At 38.2% G+C, this 25,674-nt stretch overlaps 1 protein-coding gene across 3 annotated transcripts in view; it reads right to left on the bottom strand.

The window, feature by feature from the left end:
- grid2 (glutamate receptor, ionotropic, delta 2) overlaps window positions 1–25,674 on the bottom strand; it is a 483,691-nt gene that overhangs the window by 177,446 nt on the left and 280,571 nt on the right. For all 3 annotated transcript variants that reach the window (XR_003213195.1, XM_005452094.3, XM_005452093.3), the window contains exon 4: window positions 19,574–19,779. Coding sequence is in view for 2 of the 3 variants with exons in the window: in XM_005452094.3 (XP_005452151.1) it covers window positions 19,574–19,779 (206 nt within the window). In the remaining variant the exon portion in view is untranslated. The remainder of the gene's footprint in view (window positions 1–19,573; window positions 19,780–25,674) is intronic.

Genomic DNA, 25,674 nt, shown 5'->3' with positions numbered 1-25,674 from the left:
GGATGACTAGCAGTAGCTGCACTGGAATATTAGCCTCACTATTGACACACAGGTGCGGTCCAAAATGACAAATAATCTGCACTCAAAAACTGGCAGGTTTAATGCCTGATCATTTGACCTTTTTTGTGCACCTCTGTCAGGTCGTAATAAAGTTAAAAAACATCGGGGCTGCCGTGCATGCGTGGTGCGAAAATGGCCACACTTAGACTGCAGCTATTTCAGCGTATACCTGGGTATTACATCTAATGAGTACAGCATACTGAGACAAACTAAACAATCTCATTTAGAATTTCAATTACACACTTCATTTACAACAAGAACCTCCCACTATGCTCTTGATCAGAGAGCATGTAGGCTGCTTGATAAATAAGTTATTAAACACAACATGGAGGCAAAATGCCTTCTGCAAAAATCAAATTCACGAGGCACTGTGACCTGAAACTAAAGCAAAGCTCACATATTAGATCAACTGACCCTAAAGACACATTACACCTTCTGCCTTCTCAATTATCAAATCATTTTAGTCCTCTATTTCCTGCTGGGCCTGTGGGAGGGAGACTTTTTGACACTGAACCTGATCCGATTACAGAGATGAGTGAGAAGTGGATAACATAGCTGTCTGCAAGCCATGTTCAAGTGCAAAATTTGTATCTTTTGCATCTGAGAGAAAAAGAGAGACACCCTCAAGTATATTCTGAGAATCTGAAGTTTTATCAAAACACCATCAACCCCTGTGAGGAGAATCTGTTTATAACAAAACACAGGGAAAGGGATAATGAGATTAAGGGGCAGGTGGATAAAGACAAGAAGAATAGTAAAAGGAAAAAGGTGATATGAAAAATGCAACCATGAGGCAACAGTGAAAAGGCCACATCTTTCAGCCATTTTCAACTATTGGCTATTCTGTAAGCTCTTAAATAATAAGGTTGTAATGCAACTGCTCTGGGAGCGAGGTCAAAACACCTTCCAAGCTGAGAAAAAGATACAAACCACATGAGCTAAAACCACAGTTCAGTTGCTTCTGATTTCTCACTTGTATACACATTAAGTATACAAACTTATATAAAGCTAATTCAGAGATTGGCACAATATTCTCATCTTGCTACAGTTTAAACATGAAAAACAGTCAAGTTTCTTTTACATAACTATATGGTTGCATACACGCTAGTAAAACTTATCTCAACTGAATTTTAGTAAGAAAACACTTTTGGATGTCATGAATGGGCTCCAGTGAACAACTGTATTCTTCAGTACTCAGACATTTTTATCTGTTAGGAAGGTATAAGGATACTACTTTGCACAACAGTGTAAATGTCAGATGCTCTTCTTAAAAGCTACTATGTTGTTTGTGGCCACCCAGCCATACACAATAAGAGGCTTTCGGGTAGGGAAGCCTTCTTCTTTATTGTCAGCCATAAGTGGGGTACTGTACTTACAGCAACTCTGTGGTTTCTGCTGAAACACTGCATGCTTTTATCAGTTCCCCGTTACCCCCACCACCCCACCCCTCCAAGTCTCTCAACCATGATCGTATTCCCATTTGTTCTTTTTCACTGTGCACTCTTTCTGCATTCTTCCTTTTCATTTCAGGTTTTATTGTGCTTCATCTCCCTCTGTTTCTCCTTTCTCATTCAACCCAGATAATACCATGTATAAATATCTACTACATCTTCAACACCATAAATCCTATCACAAGCTATGCACAGAGATATGGGAGGAAAAGTGAAGTAGAAAGCTTCTTTTCATCCTACGTATTCTATTATTTATCCCTAAACAACACACTCTCATCAGTGGGTGGGTATATCATGGCCAATCTTAAGTTGGGTAACTACTACTGTGTACTCCAATGCACGCACTATAATTGGAGGCGGGGGAAGACAGTGGGGGGGACCACCCCAGTATATTTTCTGATTTATTTCAGTAGCTCACAAGGGCTGCAGAGCAGAACAAGCACTAGCATCACCAGCTGCTGTTCAAAATGGCAGAGTTAGAGTTCATACACCAGATGAGGTACTTATTGTTGCATCAGCATCAGAGTGTATTTGTTCTTATTAATTTATGTGCACAGAGCTTATGCATGCATATATGTACAGCCTGTCTCACTACAGCCACATTCTCCTGTTGGAAACACGGCACAATTAGGACATTTCTCCCCTGCTATTTTTTTTTCAAATATCTGCAACATTGCTCTAATTCTCAGCGTCTGACTTTTCCTAAAATTGTGTTAAGAAATGTCCCCTATTATAAATTGCCCAGATAAAGTCAAATTTGAAAAATCGTTTATAGTTATAATTGCCAGTAGGTACAATTTACCCTGACTGTGCCTAGACCTTTGATTTGGGACATCTTGCATCATGACATGAAACAGCAGTTTCTTACTTGAAGGACAGCCTGTCCACTGAGCACCACAGGAGGACTAATGATTTGCCAATTTGCGCCATGGCCGGGACCATCACCATTATTGAGCAGGGATATTTTAAATATGCTTGAAACCCAGTATGTCAGCAGGCTTGACATCAGTAATAATTGAGAATGCATTAGATTCAACAGCATATACTGCACTGGTCTCCAGTAACCAATTAGAGAAAAGTGAGGCCACTTTCCTTATTGAAAATTCGTTTGAGTAATCCGTTTTAAGATAGAAACTGAGGATTCCTCCAATTCCTTTAAATTTTGTACTGTTTGATGAAAAAAGCTGATAAATTTGCATATTTAAATATTTTGTGCTGATATTGCTAAACCTTTGTGCCAACTTTTGTGTTTATTAAAACCAAAGCCCTTATAATGTCTCCATGTAATTACCATGTAAGACACAAGTCAATCTTCAGTATGGAGACAATGTAAATCAGGATTGCACTTGCTCAATGAATTATGTGAAGAAGAGTTTAATGATCAGGACATTTCAGGACTGCTGCCAGTGTCAGCAATCCAAAAACTTCACCACAAGCAGACCTACTCGAGGCAACTGTCACCAACCATTTGTTTCTTGTTTTTATTAATACCTATTGCCCTGCTCTAAATCGGTAAAAAAACACATGCTAGTTTTAGTTCACTTACACTGTTTTCTTGAGTTAAAATCACCCACACGCACAAGTGTAACCCAGTTCAGACAACACAAATACATCTTGTAAGAAGTGTTATATAAATATAGTTTATTATTAAATTATTTTATTCCAATAGCAAATACAAAGGGCCCTGCATTTTTTAAGGATACCTTTGCTCGAGGAAACAGAGAAAAGTTTCAACTATTTGTATGCTTGTAACTATGTTTTGAAAGTGGTTAAAAAATCGGGAGGGGATAGAGTGCATGAGGCGTGTGCAGGTGAGATTAAGCATCTGTGTGTGTGTGTGTGTGTGTGTGTGTGTGTGTGTTTGCACGAGTATGTAGGTGCTTGTGTACAAAGCAGGAAAACAGAGCAAAGAGAACGAGGCAACAGATAAGCACATTGCCAAACTGAAAAAAATGTGCAATGACAACCTTACACACGCCTTCTCCTCCTATACCCAACCCCCGGCTCCTTCACCGCCACACACACCTGTATCATCTCTGAAGTACTTCCTGGCATCCCCATTAGTGGCTCCACTAGCAGCAGTCAATAGTGCTAACCTTTGGTGCTACACACACACACACACAAACACACACACACACACACACACACACACACACACACACACACACACACACACACAACCTCTCAGTCCTTTAGCTGTAATGCTCTGTAATCATTGTGCTCCCAGCTCCATGTGCACAGATAAAGCCTTAATGTCATCACACATCACACACACATGCACACACACCCTGTTTGTTAAGATAAGAACATAATGCCATCTCTGTCTGGTGATAAAGTTCAAGGAGAAAACTAGAGCCAAGCCCTTGAAGGGCCCTTTTAAGTGCACTGGAAAATGGTGGGCAGAAAATGCTATCTCTCCAGGTAAGCGTGTGTCTGCTTCGTGTGACACCAAACAGACACACGCAGAAAGCACAAATATTATGACATAACCTCAAAGGGACACGAACCTTCAATAGACCCTGCAGCGAAGGAATACTGTAATTATCAACCTCAAGGCTTTATGATTTGGGTTATTTTGTCGTGGCCATGTAGTGCAGGTGGTGAGAAAGATTGCTTTGCTGTGGCAAAAATAATAAACACACACACGCGCACACACACAATAAAACAAACTCCTGCCTTTTTTATGCACTGCTGGGTTGGCACAAAAGATTTAGGTTGTTTGTAGTAAATGTTCTCCATCAGAACGCTCAGGATGTTACAGTAGAACTGCACACTGACAGCCTATCCCCGAGGCTTGAATTCACACCACAAGCCTATAAATGTCATAAAAACAGCATTCCCCCTAAAAGTGCTGTTCATCTTTTCCATCATAGTCTGAAACCAGTGATGAGAGGTAGATTGGAGAGCTAAAATGTGGGGTCGGTTTTGTCTATGGCAATGTTGCAGCTGCACAAGCAAAAGTGGTAGACAGAGAACCTCCAGAGGGTGATTTAGAAAACTGCAGTAGAGGAAGAAGTCCAAAAGTGCAAATGAAGACGTTTAAAGAGAGGTTGCACAATTAAATGTTTTTGATTCTTTTTGAGCAGTTCCCCAAAACACAAATGAAGCTGCGGCTCATTTAAGTCTTCCACTATATCCACAATAAACCAGAGTTTGGTTTCATCATTATTATCATTATTATTATTATGTCTAACATCACATATTCACTGTCTTGGAGTTGTGGGAAGCAATGACACATGTACAGCTCACTCTATGCACTCATGTGAAAAACTAAATACACCCCATGATTCGCTAGCTTGCAGGGCCGCCTTTTGCAGCAATGACATCAAGTAAAAATTTTCAGATTTAGTCTCTCACACCCTTGTGGAGGCCCCACTCTACTGTAAAAAGTTGCTTCAGGTCATTGAGGTTTACAGACAATTTATCTGCACAGTTCTCTTAAGGTCCTACCACAGCATTTCAATTGGGTTGAGGTCTGTACTCTGGCTGGGCCATTGTAACACTTTGACACTCTTTTCTTTTCCATGCATTATCTTATAAATTTGTTGGCATTGCATGTACATGACCCAGATTATTTGTTTTATTTGATATTTTTCAAACACTTAAATCCCTGAACAAATTATACCTTATAATATAGATTAGACTCTTATTTTGAAATTCGGGACAGGCAACTTCCGGGAAGGAAGCTCGCTTGCCACAGAAAAGGTTAATGAGAAGGTTATTGTTTTCCATCCATCTTTAAATTAGCATCTAGCTGGAAGGCGAACAGGTATGTTTGTGTATTGTTCTTGTTGTTTACATTTCGGACAATTTGTAAATTTATTACTTGATTGTTAACAAGTTTCTGAGGGATCTAGCAGGCTGATGCTAGCACCTCCTGTGCCTTTTCTGTGAATTAATTAGCATAAGGGAAACGTAGTTATATCAAGTGAATGTTTATTTTGTTTTGTATTATGATTACAGCTCTTACGATGTGTCTGTGGTAACTTGTGAATAAATGGGTTGGAATACCCCACCATGGTCCATCCGTAATGATCATTGAGTGTCTGAATAAAGTCTGGCTGGAATGCTACAATGCATTATCCAATTTGGGCCAGTCTTTAGTTGTCAGACATACACCCTTTGGTATACAGATGAGTTCATGGACAACACAATAACTGCAAGATCCCCAGATTCTGTGGCTGCAAAACAAGCCAAAATCATCACCCTTCTACCACTGTGCTTTACAGTTGCTATGAGGTGTTTGTATGGATATGTTGTGTTTTTTGTCAAATGTGGTGTAGTCGTGAAGATTTTGCTCCAGAAGTCTTCAGACCTAAGCCGTACCGCCATGTTTTGTTTTGTTTTGTTTTTTCTTCTGGCAACCCTTCCAAAAAAGGTCATATTTGTGCAATTCTTTTTTTAATTGTGCTGTCTTACACTTAAACATTAAACATACTAAATGAGGCCTGTGTAGTATAAGGTTTAGCTCTTGGGTTTGCTGTATTTTCTCTAAGCATTTCACAGTCTGTGACCTTGAGGTGAATTTGCTGTAACGTCCACTTCTGGGAAGATTGTGGCATTGTGTAAACACATACATGAATGCTCCAGACCAACTAACTGCCAAAACGTCTGCTTTTATAGAGGTACCCACACTTGCAGTTTTTCAGCTCCTCAAGTGCATTTATATTAGCTTGTATCATTGGAGAAACAGTAAGAATGTACTTTGTTTACGATAGGACTGCAGTTCTTTCAAATTTTACACCTATGAAAATATTCAAAACATCTAAAGTTGCTTGGAAATGTTCTTCTTCGCGTGACTGTATGTTGCAGATCCACATCCTTTGACTATAGGCTGGGAAAGACGAAGGTCATAAAACCTGCCAGATATTTCGACAGACTTCGAAGACTCATTTATCAAATCATTTCAGTCTGGCCATTTTGGCCAATACTATGCTGTGTGGTCTAAGAGGGATCTTTTCTTTCATATCTTTAGGGAACCACTGAGAAACTGACTGTGTATATGTCTGTGCTTGATGACACAATCTAAATGTCACTTCACGGAAGGAGGAACACCTAAATGCAGCACTTTATTCAGGAGACAAATTTGTTTGTATGTGTTCACATTTATTGACTCTCCTTTGTTCTCGCTCCTTCAGCGTAAGAGAGCACATCTGTGTGTTTTCTACCACAGTGTGTTTACCTCATCTGTTTATTTCATCTCCAAATGTTCACCCTTCACATTCTACATCATCTGTTTATATCCAGTTTTCTACGTCTTGTCTCTGAGTCACTCTTAATCATTCTTCCAGTGACCTGTACCAAGAAGTAAATACCATTTTTACAGTCATGAAAGTGCCAGGCATGTAATATTAATCAAAACTAACCTGAATAATCTATATTGTAACTGACAGAAACTCAATAAGTTTCTGTCTTCCCTACAACAACTTAAATCACCACATCTCTGCTCCTCTTTATATCCCACCCCCACATGCCACTTCTTCTACCAGAGTTGCTCTCTCAAGATCTTTTTCATTCTCCTTTCTTTACACACCCACCTCCTTTTCGCAGTAGTCACCTTTACATAACTTTGCTTCGTAAAATAAACTTCAGTGCCCTTCACTCGACCCTTTCCCTCCATGCTATTCCATCAAGAACTCCTTTCCTATTTTTTACACCGTCTGCTACATGTCCCATAATTATAAGGGTCAACATTTGCTCCTCAAGCTCCATTGCCAGAGTAAAGATGCCAACAGAGCAGCAATCTGTGTGTAATGCCAAGATGAAGAAAATCTAAATAAGTCGAACAACTCACTCAAACTACCCACAAATCATCATGATAATAACTGTCATTTTCTAACCTTCAATTTTATCTTGACAAGGCCCAGCGATATTTGAGTGGTTAATATGGGAGACATTCAGTAAAAGTTTACTTTAGACTGAGAGAATGCAAAATGGTGCCCTTCATGTGTCAGTAAGCAAAAAGCAAAAGAGGAAGCACGTGGGAAGATACGAAAAAGAGGATTATATTGGAGTTTATTTTCAACAATATTGAGTCGCAGTTTGTATATTTCTGTGCTGGCATTTCTCCAAAATCCGTTAATTTCTTGTACTATTTGATATTTACTCAAATAGTCCAGTAATACTGTGGTTCTCAGTATAATTAACAATTACTGTGTCAGTCAGCCAGAGTATGAATCTACACCAAAGTTATTAAATCAAACCACTGAATGCATTCATTAATACGCTCAGATTAGCCATGACATCAATCTATCTTGTAAATCGATGCATAATGAATGCTTGCTTAGGAGTTCTTTTTCATTCCTCATATAATATGAAAAATGAAATATAATATACATGTAATACAATATGTCCTGCAGAAAATGTTGTCTTTTTTTGACTGTAACTGACAGCATACATTGTCTCTCACAAGCATATATTTCACGGCCCTTTGGTCCAAAAAGAATCAGGGTAATTTATTATAAATTGTGGAAAATTCATATGCAGAGTGTTGATGAGAAAATACATATTCATCAGTGGCAATGGAGCAGGGCAGAATCACAACACCTGATTTAAGGCTCCATTTGCAGTGGAAACCTCTTAATCCCGTCCCCTCGGGGATGATTATAGCAAATGAATTAAAGGGAACATGTAATGCACATTTCCAGGTCCATATTTTCATTCTGGTGCGCCACTGGTGCATTTTTTGCACGATTTACAGTTTAAAAAGACACATTTATCTTAAAATGGCCTTCACGTATTCTCTTGGCTCAGCCTCTGTCCAAGAAAAAAAGCCACTGCAGTGTAATTGTCTGTAAGTCTACAACCCAGTAAGTCCAATCTATTCTGATAAGCCAATTTTTAAAACTTGCCCTTGTTTAGGCACAAAAGTATAAAAGATTCTCTGTACAAACCAAAGGTAATGCTTTATGATGCACAAATGCTCTGAGTCATGACAATCTATTTAAACTGACCAATTCTATGCTTCCCCTCACTGAAATCAAAATAGATAAAAATTCTCAAAACATTTGTCCTTTGGTAAAATATTGTCCACTGTCAGCAGAATTTACAATGAATGAATTGCCAATGAAGCACCAATCTAAAATGTTTAAAAAATCCTATAACAAATTCCATTGTGGCTCATGACCTGAATTTCACCCACCGTCACCCCTTTCAGAAAGGCAATTGTTCTCACTGTCTCTCGTTCCACTATTTCTCTGACTGTTATTTCTGATAATGCGTACCATTATTTTAAACTGGTCAAATCATCCCCAACTATAAGTCATTATTTTATATAATAGCTTTTCTAAAGGCTTTTTGTTTGATTATACTGTACATTTAATATACCTGTTTCATCGCAGACATTTTGACTCATTACAGCGAGAAAGCACAGTTGTAATAATGATGGCTCATTAATATGGTTATATTAAGCGCCCAAGACATGACAGTGAATCTGTATGCACCAAAGAAGGGCCTGCCTCGGTGGAGCACAGCCATTATTACTACCCTCTGCTGTCCCTACTGTGATAGCTGAAGACATCTGCTGTGAGAACGGTTTATATAAGCATGTGGATGTATTTTAAATAAAAGAGAGTCAGAGGAAATCAACATCTACATCTAAAAGTCCAACTTTTCTACCATCTGATATAGTAACAGCTGCACAGCTGATGAGTCAGTCAGGTATTCATTTGTCAGCATAAACTTTGATACCACACAAAATAATGCCAAACAAAGTATAGCGGAGGGAAATGTTGTACATACTGTACAGCAATCAGTCACCTGTGAAATGCCAAGATGCAGCCAACCGAATTTTATCACATTAACACTAAAGAATGAATTAAATTTAAATGTGTGTCTGTCTGCATCAGTTCACCTTATATTAGCTATATCTTCCATCTTTTTTGCATATCTATAGTCACTAACATTTTCTGAGCTCAAGGAGATGTTTTTTGGACAGGCCGTTAGCTGCCACATGCTGCTGCAGTTCCTGAGGGTAACTGCTCTTTGTGGATTTAGCCAACTACAGTGCTTAATAAATTTATTAGATTACAACCCCAAATAAGGTTTATGCGACAGGTGCAATAACTTAAGCAGTACTGGTAATTACCAAAATCAATTTTTGTTTCTATAATGGTTAAACAAACAATATGAGCAAGTTCATGATCAAAATGATATTTTCAGTGCTAAAATATAATCATTGTTATCTATAAATGTTCAAATGTGTTGTTTTACATAAATATTTTTTTTAATTAAGATGCCAAATCAAAGATATTTTCTTGCAATCCAGAAAGTGATTGAATGTTATCTTTAATTAATTTTTGACTTTGCAGAGAAGTCCAGTGAACCAGCTCAAATTTGGGGATAAAAACATGCTGGTAGTAAACACATTGTGAAACAATTTATGTGTAATGACGCTTGTTCACCTGTTTAAATTACTGCATTTGAAAGCCATGACTTTTGAAATAAAAAATGAAGCAAGAAACATAAAAATATAAAAAACCCAAAACAAAACAAAAACAACAAATAAAAATTTGCTCTATAAGATTGTTTTTCAGCTAGCTAGATGCAGAAGTACTGTGAGGATGTACACGAGAAAGGGAAAAAGTCAAAGTCAAATTTATTTATATAGCACATTTAAAACAACAACCGTTGACCAAGGTGCTGTACAATTAAGATAATTAAAAGAAATAAAAACATAGGGAGACATGATAAGAGTTAAGAAAAAGAATCATAAAATTTTAAGATTTGAGTGAGAAATAAGATAAATAAAAGTAATACAAGCTCATTCTGAAAAAGGATGAGTGACTAAACTATCTCAGTGGCTTGAGTAGAAAGGAGTTCCAGGCTGCACCATAAATGAAATGGCTTTATAGTATTTTTTATTTAATTTATATATTTATAAATTGAGTTTGCTATTTTACAACTACAGGGTTTAACATTTTATAATAGTAAAAATTAAATATATATTAGTTACAATTCACCAATACACAGTGACTACAAAACATTGATTAAAACATGTGAATAATTTAATAATTGCAGGATATCAGCATTATGCAAAACTTGAAAGTTAATTTGGAAGAATATTATTTTGTTTGAGTTCAGCCGATCTATAAAAAAAAGAGTATATAAAAACAAAATTAACAGCGCTCCATATTTATCATATTAAACATGTCACAGCCTAAATGTTAAAATTCATCAAACTGCCTGCTACAACAACGAAAGTAACACATTTAAAAACATTATTTATTGTAGACGTCAAACAGTAAAAGTTTGTAATTGCACTTCAACTAACCTGCAGTCCCTCTCAATCATCTACCATCTGTTCTGACCTGCCCCAGTCTCCAGTCCTTCACATCACCCTGCTCAGCAGACTTCATCCCAACTCAGCTACTCCGCTTCTGAATGTGGGAAGCTCACAGCTCTGCTCACTTCAGGTATGGTTTTCCTGCTTCCCTACGCAGCAAAAAACCTGCCCAGTTCTCCATGCATTTAGTCATCCACTTTGCGATATCCATTCAAAACTCCAATAGATATTCATCTTTTTTCAAAGTCTAGTCGCCATTATGTTTATCAATCATCAGATTTTGCAATTGAATTAATTCTAACATTAGCGCTCAGAAAGATGTAAAAAAAAAGAAAAATGCAAACAGATAAAAAAGACAAAAAAAACACCCTTGAAGCACATAACTGTACTATACCAACAAAATTCCACAACTTTCCAAGTTCCTTGTGTGCTAAATGTTTTTTCTTCAAGCTTTTTACAGACATGGCAGGGAAGGATCATAGATCATGGAGCCTTTATGTACTATTTCTATGTGAAATTGGAAAACTGTCAGCAAAAGAGAGATTACACAGACATGAAATTATGATCAAGGATACATAAATAAGAAGAAAGCTGTCCCAGGTTGGTATTATAATTCATCAAGTGACTGAGCCAAGGCAGGGAAACAGCCAGCAATTCAAGATGCATTATGTGTATTATGCTGGCTTTCTTATTGTGTGGAATACATAGAATGTTTTAATATTCTACCTCCCCCTATTCTGCTGACATACTTTTCACCATATAAAATACTCTTGTCCTCGTTGATTCATATACTCTACATTACCCAGTTTTGTTTTAGTTCAATACTGCCTCTCTATTTTAGATTTTTTTAGACATAAAAGACAACCAGAGAAGGCTTTACTAAAGAAAAAAAAACACTCTTGCAGTGGATGGAGACTTCAGTGAATACATTATTCAACATGTCCTATAAAGAATATTTTTCTTCATGTTTCATTTGTGACATCTGTCATCTTTGGAATAATCTCCAACTTGTTTGATGGTCCTTCAAGTAAGAAATGTCAGTTACAGAGAAAATAGTCCCAAAATGTCAACGTTTTAAAATTTTAACGCTTTAAGATCAAATGGCAAAATTCATATTTTCAACTTCTTTGCATATCTAATATGAAGTCTCTGTGTGTATGTGTTGAGACAGAGATAAGGATAGGCAGAAGACCAGTTTCTCAGAGTAAATTCTGACTCACTGTATTATATACTAGTACATTTGTTCTTAACAATAAATACTGACTCATTAGTTCATGCTTTATCTGCAAAAACAAAACTATTAGTGGTGAAAAAAGTGCTGACTGATGCACAACTGGAGAGAAAAGTTTTCTTTTTAAAGAACAGGACCACCTAGTTATCACTTATGGTGCCCTATCATTTATTGTTCTTAATTTATGGAGCAATTTTAGTTATTTATTTTCTGTTTTTTCCTCAATTTATTTTCCTCTACTTTTTGACTACTTACCAGCTGTGTTACTCTTGCTGCTTTAAGAATCATCTCAAGCTGCACGTAAGATGAAAGTTGCATGAAAGGAGCATAAGAGGGGAAATCGCCTTTCATGTCCTTATATTATCCTCTTATTGGTCATTTATGCGCGGAGTCCAGGGAAATCACAAAGAGTAATATTTGTAATAGAAAAATAGTCCCAGGGTAAAAATCCCACTTTACTCTTATGTCTACATGAAGTGGATGGAATAAGGAAATGAATGCATCGGCAAGAAACCTTGCTGCCAGTGGCTAGCAACTCGGCCATATGTACCAGATTGAAAAAAGGCAACAGAGCAGGAAAATGTTAAATAATGCAGAAAATTGAATAGGAATGTTGGGCTTCAGATTAGTTTGTGTGGTGAAGTGCAAGGATGTGCTTGGAGGAGGATGTTCTGCTGAGAATTCAGAAGATGCTGGACTATAATCTTCACAAGAAGGAATTTAGAAAAGGAAGGATGGATGAAAACAATAATCTGACAATTAAAAAGAGATAAGCTAAGAGGTACACTTCACCTTATTGTAAATTTAAACAGGCAACTGGCAAAATTGTTGCTTTAAGTTATGATCATGAAGTTAATGGTGAATGAACAATTTAGTGGCTATGTAATGACATACTTTGTTTTCAGAGTAGTTCCAAATATGTTTGCATTCGGTAACATGGTAATATCTGCCACCGGGTACAAAACGTCCTTGGAAAGATTGTTGATTGTGCAGCTTAAAATGTAAGTGTACAGCAGTTAAAATGAAAAAGCAGAAGAGTCTAGTCGTCAGAGGAGTCAAAGAAGGTGAAAGGGAAGAGTGACAGAAACTCAAAGTAAAACAAGAATTAACCTTGGACAGTGAGGCATAGATCAGGGCAATAGTATAAAAGCATTACTAAAGCATTGAGTGTTCCCCAGAGCCCAGTGGCATTTAAAGGACTCTGAGAGCACAAAAAAAAAAAATCCTTCTCTGGTCTCACAAGATAAAAATGTTCTCCAATGTTTTTTGTTTTTTTTCAAGCACTATGTCTCACAAACACCAGACATCATCACCTGGCTAACACTATCTTTACAGTGAAGCACAGAAGTGGCATCAAAACACTGTGTAGGGTTTCTCACCAAACAGGGTCAAAGGGCTTAGGGGCTAAACTGAGGGATAAATGCAGCCAAACACATAGAGGTCCTAGAAGAAACCCTGCTCCACAGTGACATGAGACTGGGATGATGGATTACTATTCAGCACCAGAGTGCCATTAAGTAGTATCGCTACACTGAAGTAGATATAAGACAGTCGTCTTGTCCTCACGTGGCATAACCAAAGCTTGTAAAAGCTCCCACACAGATGTCAAAGCTCAGAGCTCTAGATGAAAGTCCAAAATGTAATTTATGTAAATGATATTTTTTCAGATTTGGATTTTCAATACACCACAAAAAAAAAAAAAAAAAATGTCTAAACTGGGGAAAAATTAGTTCCCATTGAACTTTTTTTTTGTGATTTCCTGCCTCTTTGGAGCTAAAAGAGGCCATCCAAACACATGAGATATCAATGGAAAGCCCAGGATGTCCTCTATTTAGTACATCAGGACTTAGTAGGGAAGCTCAAATAAGTCAAAAGATATACATACAAAGATCTTATACAAAGATATAAACAGATGTCCACTACAGACGACATGAACGAACAGGCTGGTTCTCAGGAGGATATACTTGAGAAATGGTAATATGGGTTTTTAGGCTCGATTGATGGTAAAAAAGGTAATTTCACTCATCTAAAATTAACCTCCTAGGACCTGGTGTCCACACATGTGGGCATCACATTTTAGGTTGTATAGACCAAAATACAAAATTTTGCTCTACAAGGACCTGATATCCACTTACGAGGACATTATACTGCCACTGTTCTATCGAAATTTAAAACAATTGTCCTCATATCTGGATCTCATTTTTCTTAGAAACAAAAAACAGGTAAAAAAAAAAAAAAAAATCTGGTAATTCTTTGTTTTTACATTCATCAGGTCCCAATCAGCCCAAATAGGAAGGAGAAATTAAAAATGCAAGCCATGATAGAGTTCGGGTCTTAGGAGGTTAAACTCACAACTTGATGGCCTCTGGATTTTTTTGGTATACTTTCAAAATAAGTATTCAGAGGCAGACAACTTAATGCTGACGTGTTACAGGTTCCTTCAATGGCAGCTTGTGGTGGGAGACTACAGCAGAGAGCCTTTGGTAAATGGGCTGGATCACATATAGTGCCTTTCTACTCTACTTGAGGACTTAAAGCACTATATACAGGGGTGCACATAAGTGGTCCGCAGGTGCGCATTCGCTGTCAAAATAAAAGACGCGCACCAGATAAGAAGTTGCAACGCGCGTTTGCGTACATATAGAAGGCGCTGTTTTTGTCCGCTAGAGTGGGATTTTCATGGCATATTCTGCACCACATCTCTGTGTGTTCATCATTTGCTTGAAGCCAGCTCACATCCTGCAACCACTTTTCCGAGAATACGCGCTTCTTTTGTGGTTCGGACTCCTTCTGACATTTCTTTGGAGGTGGAGGAACACCAAAGTAATTGCTTAAAGGAGCTTGCTTCTTCGACATCTTTAAGACTTCTAAAGAAATGTCTGTCCTCCACCAGAAAATCTTATGTACGCAAATGCGCGTTGCAACTACTTATCTGGTGCGCGACTTTTAGTTTGACAGCGAATGCGCACCTGCGGACCACTTATGTGCACCCCTGACTATATACAACATGCCTCATTCACCCATTTGCACACACTCATTCAAGCACTTTTTTTTCTACATCTAAGTGCTTTATGTCTAATATTCACATACATTGACACAACCAAGAAAACTTTCTGAATAGTAGGTGATCTGCTGCTCCAGCTCCTTAGTCATAGCCACCTCTGACATAAAGCAACATATAAATAACACATTACTAAACAGCAAATTACAAATGAATCATGAATGTATACGTCAAGCATTCATTCTCACTTGAAACATATCCACTGGCTTTGCTCCTCTTTATCACAAAATCATCACCAATAAGCACTTTAAACGAAAAGACCAAAGTTTCTTTTGAAAGATGCTAAATTTAAGCAACGTAACGTTGTCTTAAATGTGTATCATTCTCTGCTCAATCATCGTATGTACCTTTCTCTCTCTTTCTGTCAAGTCTTGTTATTTTGCAACAGCTTTCAGTTCACATCCACCGTAGCCTAGAGCATCTGGGTGGGAGGTGCTTTTCATGACAAATGACCTCACAAATAACTGATAGAGAGAAAAAAAACAACATCCCACTCATCTCTCGCTGTCTCCATGCCAGTCTGTGTCTGTCTCTCAACCGGTGTATATGTTTCTCCCTCCCCGAGCATCCTCCCAGGTAGAGCGAGAAAGAGACATCTGTGACCATCAATCTTATCCACCAATATTTACCGTCTCCCGACACTTCATCTCAGAAACCCCTTTCCACTTGATGTCTGACTAAATTAGATTAAATGACTGCTTTGTCAACCTTCCCAAAGGAAAGAGAGAGAAACTCTAGAAAACTAATCTGGGTTCCAGTCACACACTGAAATGGAGGCGGGTGCTTTCATAATGTATAATAGCCAAAGCAATATTCCACACCAACTGAAGATCAGATTAAATTCGTAGTTTAAATGAATAAATTATAATAAGGATGCAATTTATCATCGGTTTACATTTTGACTCTTTGTACTGTTTTGCTTTCTGTTTTTTATCGTAGGCCTTTTTTATATTTAAAAACGAATCCCCAGGAATGTGTAAAGACAGACAACCCAATAGATTAGAGATTAAAATAAATAAAATTTGCCTGTTTGACACCTATCCCTGCCTGACTGTTCTCTATGCCTTAAGGATCCTCTTTCCTGTTCCCCATTCACCCAGCAGTGATTCATGTTAGCAAGTAAACCAAAGTCAAGATAAAATGAAACAAGGAAATACATAAAAAAGGAACCATTCAGTGATTTGGCAGGTGACATAACCTGTTCAGTCAGAATAACTTCAACAAAATGCATATTTTGTGACTTTGCACTGGAATCCCATTATCTGGTTACTTGCATTAGATCATTATCTATATAATGGGCAAAAAATAAATGAATAAATACTTTTGGTTACTCCCTCATATTTTTGATTTGGGAGATTTTATTCTTTCGCATGAAACCTCAAAAGGATTTGTGTGAACTCCCAGGACTGAAAGAGGGATCTCTCATTTGTTGATTTGACAGCCAAATAAGGTCAAAAAATAAATGAGTAAAAAACCAAAATGCCCCTTTCATTGCTACAATCATATTAAACAGGAAAATGGTGTAAACCAATGAAGGAGTGGAGATATGTAAATCAATTTTTTTTGCACAATAAGGGATATTTTGACAACTGTCCACTGCTAACATGAAATCAGCTGCTTTCAAACACCTGCAGTGACAACATGCTAACACACAGCTAGTAGTAAAGAAGCCTGGCTCCATCTAAAGTTCGACCTTCAACAGGTAACAAATGGGCAGCCAGGCTCGCAGCAGTCTAGGCTCCATTTCTCACCCCTGATTCTACAGCAGAATTGCTCTGACCACAACATTTTTCCCTGAAGTGCTCTTTTGGGCTGGTTTTTACTAACTTTGCCAATGGCTCTGTTTTAATACTTAAAAATACTGGTGGTGGCCAGTGGTACCCCTCAGCCTAGTAGTACATACAAAATCTTAGGTGACTTCATTCTCCACTCATTGCATTCACAAGATTTTGAGAAAACTAGTACTCTGATCTTGACCATGAGGTCGAGGTCGCAGAGATACAAAATCATCTGAGATTTTTAGTAGATACAGCTATGATATCAATTTGAAACTCCAATATTGCTTCGTTCTCGAGTAACTGCATTCACAAACTTGGGTGTCCAGGTTGCCCGCCTGCCTGCTCGCCCACTGGCAGTGTGACGACAATACCTTATCAGCCTCGTACGGCTCAGGGGTAAAAACTAAAAGAAAGACCTTGTGAGTCGCCTCATTATGGTAAATGGCCTGTATTTGTATAGCGCTTTACTTAGTCCCTAAGGACCCCAAAGCGCTTTACACTACATTCAGTCATCCACCCATTCACACACTGGTGATGGCGAGCTACATTGTAGCCACAGCTGCCCTGGGACGCACTGACAGAGGCGATTATTACAGGGACCTCTGTCGTGTGGGACTGTAACTGAAGATTTATATTTTTACTTGAGAAGTAATTACAGTATGGCCTATTTATGTTTACCATTGTTGCACTCACAAATGATAATGTACATTAAAATTGACATTACAACTGCTGATCAATGGCATGTTATGGTCATTTCAGCTTGTCATGCACCTCTTGACTTTTGTTACCTGGCAAGCACAGAGCAGCCAGTGCCAACGGGTTGGAGACAAGCAGGTTGGCCTTTACCCCCATTTCAATGATATATCAATGCAGGAGCTCAGAAGAACAAGACACTGTAACAACTTAAAAAGGTTGGATTTTTACAATCACTTTTCTTTCTTTGTCGAATCTTACGCCATGCAGAGATTTTTCTGAGTTGTGACACCTATCGTCCAGAAGAAGACTGCAGTGAGTGCAGTACACTTCAGGTGCCAGTATAAAGGGTTACAGGGCTGTGATACTGTCACAGTTGACATGTGAAACAAACTATCCAGTGACCACAAGTCTTTATGCGACAAGGCAGCTAAAACCATGTTACAGAACAACTCAATAGTAATATAAAGAGTGACGTAATGAACTACTTTCTACAAAAAGCTTCATAATGCACTACATCGGATAAGAGTAACAAGTACTGCATGATGCATCAGGTTCGTTTGATTAATGACCTCAGCACTGAAAGTCATCTAAAGTGAGCTTGACGATCTCTTCTGAATGTGAGTGCAAAGCCTTGAGGCTAAGAGGCCTACCGCCAGTGTACTTCCATGCTAAACTTAAAAGGCTGTAACACAGCCACAGAAACACTATGATACACAAACACTGACACTAACACACTCACAGTCACACAATAACACCCCATTTTTCACCCCCCACCATCCACCCCCACCCCTGTCACGCCTCCAACCAAATTAGATTGTGATTGCTCTTTCCGAGGTCACTTTTAATTAAACTGAGATGAGAACATGACACATGGGATTAAGCCCCATCCTACCAATTCAAATTAAGAATTCATAACTAATGCTAGAGCCTATTGCTTTCAACCATGACCTCCATATCATTTATGTATAGGAGCAAAAGGAACTCCTCTAATTGTCTTCTTCTAAAGCGATAAAGAGCATGATGAGAGGGGAAGAGAACTGTGTGTGTGTGTCTGTTTGAATATGCATGTTTCCTAAAAATTACATTAAAAACATGCACCTTGTCTGTGCACCATAAATTAACACTGACTCGTACCGAGAGAAAGAGCGGGAGAGAAAGAAGTAAACCAATGAATACTTTCATATCTTCCCATCATGCTAAGGGCTTAACAAATAATACTTCAGTGGCCTTGAGAGGACTAACTCCAATAATTTCATCTGATCTGGTTAATAGAGACACACAGGGCTCACGTGAATTAGCAAAACATTCATTAAGCCTGGTAACACATTGGTAGCGTCACAAGAGTAAACCCAATTCAAAATACCATTAATCACTTAACCGTGAAGAATGTAAGATAGATTCATACTACATTTTTTTTATTGCTAATGATGTAACAACATAAAATCTATATCTATAGTTTGCATATTTAATTTGGTCTTCCATCAAAGCATTCAGCTCTTCCAGACTTGCTAACATCTTTATATAAAGTCCTGTGAGGCTATTTAAAATATAAGCTACCTGTTTAACATGCCATTCGCAGACTGAGAAGAGGCTTAAACTATTGTTTGTAAAGGACTTTTTGTTTAAAGTAGCTCTCTCCTTTCGGTAAGACCTCAGAAGTCATAATGACTCAGTGGCTTTTGAAATTCCTCGCTCTTAATCTGCATCTAATTGGCATCCTTTCCATGCAGTATTAGAGAGGCATATGTCAGACATTTATACCGGCCTTATCTGGATATCTGGGTGCATGTGCTGAAGGAGTGTAAACATGCCATTAGGGAACATACTTCAAAACTAGATGACAATTTGTCTTGTCAACGTGTGTGATCATCTCTGCTCTCCCTGACAGCGAGTTTGAAATGTTCGTCCTGCTCCAGTAGTTCTGGTTCCACAAAGCTTCTAAAATACGATCACTGGTGTTGTTTACCTACTTTATTAACTGACAAACGAAGGCCCAAAACCAGCTTTCCTTACCTCGGTAATAAACGCTTTGGCCGTAGCTGGGCTCATGAACAACACAGCTCTGCGCAGTGTATCCCTATAGCGATGCAGCTCCTCCACACGCATTGTTCTGAACAGACTCGTGATCATCATGTTAATGTTGGATTCCACTTTCTGAAGGGATACATCCATCCCCTGCTGAGAGGTACTGTCAAGGAAATCCTCAATGCCACGGATATCTGGAAAAAAAGATAGATAGAGGTGTGACTGTGCAGAACAACAACCACATTCCTCTGAAAGCATCGTGCAGAAAAATTACACAGGACTGGACAGGACATAAATATCAGACAAATATTAAAGGCATCACTGATCACTTTACACCATATTCTCTGTTTCAGTTGATGGATTATCTCTCTGCAGGAATAGGTTTAGTAAATATCTCTATTTATCAGCTCTTACTGGTAAGCAATCCTCACTATCACTACATTTGTTCGACTCAAGATTTTATCCTTTGTGTTATTTGAGCTCAGGGGTTCGTTGTCTGAAAAGCACACACTGTATGCTACTACTAAATAGCTTTCTTTATGGAAATTTCAATGCTGAAAGCATGATATAGACACACACACAGACATAGATCACAAATACATTAAATCAAAAGCATATTGCAATGGGTCATTAGAGGTGTGCTTTCTGGGTAGTACAGTCATACAATGATTATACTTTGTTTGTACTTATAATGAAGGACTAAAATATTAATAAGGTATAAACTAATAATATAATAAACTCTAAACCAATAATAGACTTTTTAATATGAATTCACAATCTTTTAGGAGCCATTTCAAAACTAGTCCATCAAAATCTGTATTGCAAATATCTGGAACTGCAGATCTATGCATATGACACAGAACAATGGCTGCTCGAAATCCCTAAAATATCTGAATGTCCGATCTCTCACAGCAGATTTGGATGTCTGTAGTTTGCAGGTAGAGCACTGATATATAATTCACAGCTGCTCATATACAAGGCACATAATATTCTTGGAAACAGTTCACATCAGGTTTCATTGATATTTAAGCTTTAATGTGAAAAAAAAAAATCACATTTTCATTCAACTTCAGTGTGATTTCCCCCAGATATGACACCACATACCAAATCTGAAATACTTTTATTAAATAAAGCATGTTTCTGTCAGTGTTATGTCCAAAATTTGTAATGTCGTTCTGTCTCATTTTCTCAGCATGAATTTGATGACAGCCAAATTTCAGAAGCAGAGCAAGAAGGTTTGTTTTTGACACGCAAAATATGATCATGCTGCTGTGTACCAGTCAAGCAGCAGCACAGCACACATAACAATCTGGAGAATGAATGAGCAAATTAATCTCATAGTGGTCAAACCAGAAGCTATGTAATCTTAAGGACAATAAATATCCCTGTATACATACTTCATTACTCCAGCTATGTTACGAGAAAAAAAACAAAAAAACTCTTGACCTTTAATCAGACAGTGATTTGTTGTCGTTTTCGATATCTGTTAATACCTGTCCTAATAGAAGAGGAAACAGTAGCTAAAAAAAAATATTGCTGAATCCATGATACTGTCTCACCACTAAGAGAACCAATAAGTCATGTCATTATTAAGACTTTTCAATGAGAGCACTAACCACTGTAATTATCTCCATTAAAACTTATTTTTGTGTGGTAACAGAACCACGATGCTAGTATGAATATTTTTACTGCCTCTTCTGTTCTTAATGGGATACATTCCAGGTCAAGGTAATCCTAATTAAGGCATTTTGGTTGAGGCCACTGCTAATGATGTCAAAGGATGTGTATGTGTGTGTAGTTATGTAACTACCTAATGATCTATTTGATATGGAAAACGGATGACACCGCCGTCATTGCCAGTGTCACAGCAGAACAATTAACTGGATTGATTATACTTGTTAAGTCCCAGAGGGCTGGGGAGATGCTCTGATTTCATCAATGCCAATTTTTGGAGGTTTATAAAAGTATTAAGAGGAGAGACAATAGCATTGATTCAGAAAAAAATAGTTTAGAAGTAAGACGAATAAAATCCCTGTGCACACACACACGCACGCACACAAGCCGACAGTTATCACAATGAGTTCCTTGTGTTGTCAGTCTTTAAGTCCTTTAGCAATAGTAGGGTTACATGACAAGGAAAAATATGACTTTTTTTCTTTTTTTGTGCAGCATACAATACATACAGTATGTGGGTGCAAGACTCCAGAGGACAACGGCTAAACACTCTGTTTACGGTTTAGTTTTAAATGGGAAGAAAAACCTTCTGCGTGAGCGTAAATGTGCATGCATGTAAATAAAACATTCATTTAAGTTACTGTATCACTTTGGGTACTTAGTTGTGAGTGATGATGAGAAAACATATATCTCCATCATCTATCTATAAATTTAAGGCTGGAGAAATAAAATTAACTGTAGTGAAACAAACTAAGTTGTCAGCAGTTTGGCTAATCATAACTTTTAGGGCCAACCCTCCCATCCCCACTATTTAATTTAATTTAGTTGAATTGAGTTTTATATATAGTGCCAAATCACAACAACAGTCACCTCAAGGTGCAGTACATTCTATGGTAAAGACCCTGCAATAATAGAGAGAAAACTCTAACAACCAAACAAGCCCCGATAAGAACTACTTGGGGACAGTGGGAATAAAGACTCCCTTTAAAAACATGAAGAAACCTTTAGCAGAACCAGGCTCAGAAATGGGTGAAGAAGAAACACTCAGTGTATCATGGGAAGTCCCAAGCAGCCTAGACCTATTATAGCGTAACTAAAAGAGGATTCAGGATCACCTGATCCATCCCTTACTATAAAATCTATGAAAAAGGACAATGTTAAGCTTAACTTTAAAAATAAAGAAGGTCTGAATTGAACCTGGGGTCGGGTTACACATAATAGATACTAATCATCACAGTTACAGTGAAAAAAGCTTTTGCCAACAGAACAAAGAGAAGTCTGCATCATACCTATTTATTTGCATTTTTATGTTATAAATAATAGCTTGGGCCTGATCACGTGTCTGTCACGGTGTGCTGTTGTCTGCTCAAGGGTGGTGGGTGGTGGGGCAATCTGCTTTTATTTGCCATCATCAATCCATTCTCCACCCTAGCTTATAATACAGGTTGTGTGTCTAATTCATTTGCCTTGCCCCATTCTGTGAGGACCTTAAAGAACAAACCTAACCCTCTCACTGAATGCAGCTCTTTCCAGCTCACTGGATTAAGTAAAACAAATGTAAAAAAAAAAATTAAATTATAATAATAAAAAAAACTTATACAACACTTTTTCATGAATTACTAATAGTGACTGATTGTAATACAATGAGAGAAATGGAAGACCAATGAAAACAAACCAACAGGCAAGTAAACATCCAAACAGATGAGCTAGAAAGCCCACTGACTCATTCACTTTTACACATACATGTCTTTGGTGTCAAACTTTGGTTTCCTGCCTCCCGCTTCTCAGAGGACAAGGCTTGAGCGTGTACCTCACCACTGCTGAGTGGATCATTGACTGTCAGCTACTTTACATCAAGGAGCTTAGGGACTCGACAGCAGAGAAAAAGAGGGGTAAAATTGCCACCAACCTTGCCAGCCCAGGCAACCATCTGTTTGAGAGACATTCCTCTGTGACACAGTACCGGTACATTAACACCATGATCAACCATCACCTCAAGAGTTTTCCCCAAAGGGCTGTCACCTTACGCAGTCACTCAGTGTATCCACACAGTCCCAGGCTTCTTAATTTAACTGAGATTACTGTATAACTGCTGTAACGTTAACCAGTGTAAGTCTTTCTAAAACACAATCTGTATCTGTGTATTACTGACTTTCATATTATTGAAGAAAGACTGAAATGACATGATTGAGGGTAAACAAAAGCTCCAGTCATGTCTCCACTAAGGATGAGAAGAACCTAATTGCATTCTTGGAGCACTTTTCCTCCTAGTTGCGAATACATCCCTGTGCGTCACTGCCTTTCATGACTTATTTCAGTGAAATGAAAAAAGGCATTTTGTGATGAGAGCTCATCAGCTGGAATGGCTTTAATAATATCGTATAAAACAAGGTCAAGGCTTGTATAGCAAAAGGTTCAGTGTGTGTCCCTGAACTACCATTTGTTAGGATTCCCTCCTTTTGCCCCCATCCCATCTATTCCCCAAGTCCCTGGCTCAGACTGAAAGCTAGAGTTAATGTAGTGTAGCCGCCAACAGCACGCAGGGATTTCACCTGCATGTACCGACCAGCTCTGTGGTACTCTGTATCTGCTCTGACGCCACCACTATTTTCTCCCTTGCTTGCTTTCCCCCGATCCCTCTTGCTTTCGCTTAGTTTTTCATCTGAAACCTCCCTCTGTTTGCTTTCTGTTCTCTTGGGCCGAATTCTCATTTTGAGTGTTTGTAAAGTCCACGCTGTTATTCCACTCCAAGAGGCAGATTCTGTGCCATGTCTAATGTCCATCAATCCCACACTGGAGACCAGTGTTTGCATTCTGCTAGATGTCAGCAATGATTTCCCTCTGATGGAAGTGATTTTTCCTTTACCTTATCTATAGCTGTAGCTGTTTTAACTTCCTCGACAATGTAGAATTAATGTGAAATTAGAAAAAATAGCCTTTATATATACAAATAGCTTGGGCTTCTTAAACTTCTTAAAATCAAATTTGCAATTATTGATAAAAGTCCGCCCTTTGGACAAGTTGGCATAATGTAAAAAAGACAGAAATAGAGTGCAAAAAGGAGGTATTAACACATGCGAGAAGGTTTCCCTCGGTGTAGAGAAAGTGTAACATCAAACACCTGCAAATGAGATTCAGCCGATGGAACACAATATCTGCCTTCTGAGTTGCCCCATTCTCCCTATTTCACCTTTCTGACTTGAAACCCTTCTCCACCTTCAAATGTGAAAGAAAATACACAAGTTTGCAACTACTGACTACTCTGACTTTGAGCCTTTCTTTCCTGTTGCATTGCAGCACTCTTCCTGCATGAGGCTTTTAAAGCTTAAGTTGTTTGAAGTTGTTTTGTTCCAGTTACATTAGAAAATACCCAAGCTTAAATTATAGAAGAGGATCCATCCATCCATCCATCCAAACAGCTTGATCAAGCTACCGGGTTTTTCTCCAATGATTTGTGCTTGCTCTACAGCCTGAAATGGCATTTGACTGCAAATTGTCCACATTATAATATGAATTTTTTGAGGCCACAGAATCCATGCTAACATAAATGAGTTTGGGACGGATGACCTTACATCCCTTTTTTTAATCAGGGTGAGTTTTTTTACATGAATTGAATTGGGTTGAGGCCAAAGGGAGCAGTAGAGTATAATTCCAGTCGATGTGTACTATTTCAGGTTTTTGAAACTTGTGGAGAATATGGTTTTAACAGAATTAAAAGTATTGGCAAGGAATAGTTTTTTCCAGGTAAGGTTCTTTGTCAGGATCAACAGATGGTGGGTTCAAAACAGTTTTGTAAGTGGTGAGTGGGAAGAAAAAGCAATGATAGAGGTCGGGGGTACAAATTTCAATAAGCAGTGTTTAGACGGAGAACCCACCGAATACCGAATGCAGGAGGCATATTTGCTGTCACTTCTATCCTCATCAAGAGAAAAAAACCCGACTACCTCACAGGTAGCCATTGCGAATAATGGTGGATGACTACAAATAAAGAAATAAACTTTTTGTTTCACAGACATGTTATAGTTTATCCATCACATTCTGTTCTGCTATTAGGCCAACATCTCCTTTGCTTCATCTTTCTCCTCGGCCATTACCTCTGGCTATCCGAATACCTGCCTCAGGCATTCCACTGTTGCTCAAAGCAGTGGTTCTTAAAATATAGACTTACCTTAAAAATGAAATGTGGGACTGCTTCTTGTAAAAGAATTCTAGAGAATCTATTTGTCATTTAAAGTTGTGGTTAGAAACACAGCCCTTTGGGGCTAGCCTAAACTTGGGAAGTTTAGCTCCATAAGAGAAATAAACGCTTTAGGTTCTAAACCATCAGCATCTGACTGCCTATGGCACGACTCCTATCCCTATAAATGGAAGTGCTGGTCTCCATTCACCACTTTTTTTGCTTTATTTTCCTCTTT

Source organism: Oreochromis niloticus, linkage group LG12 (assembly GCF_001858045.2).
Source record: "Oreochromis niloticus isolate F11D_XX linkage group LG12, O_niloticus_UMD_NMBU, whole genome shotgun sequence".
Classification (NCBI taxonomy): Eukaryota; Metazoa; Chordata; class Actinopteri; order Cichliformes; family Cichlidae; genus Oreochromis; species Oreochromis niloticus.
Note: the sequence above shows the minus strand (reverse complement) of the source record. Positions and strands in the feature narration are given on the sequence as shown.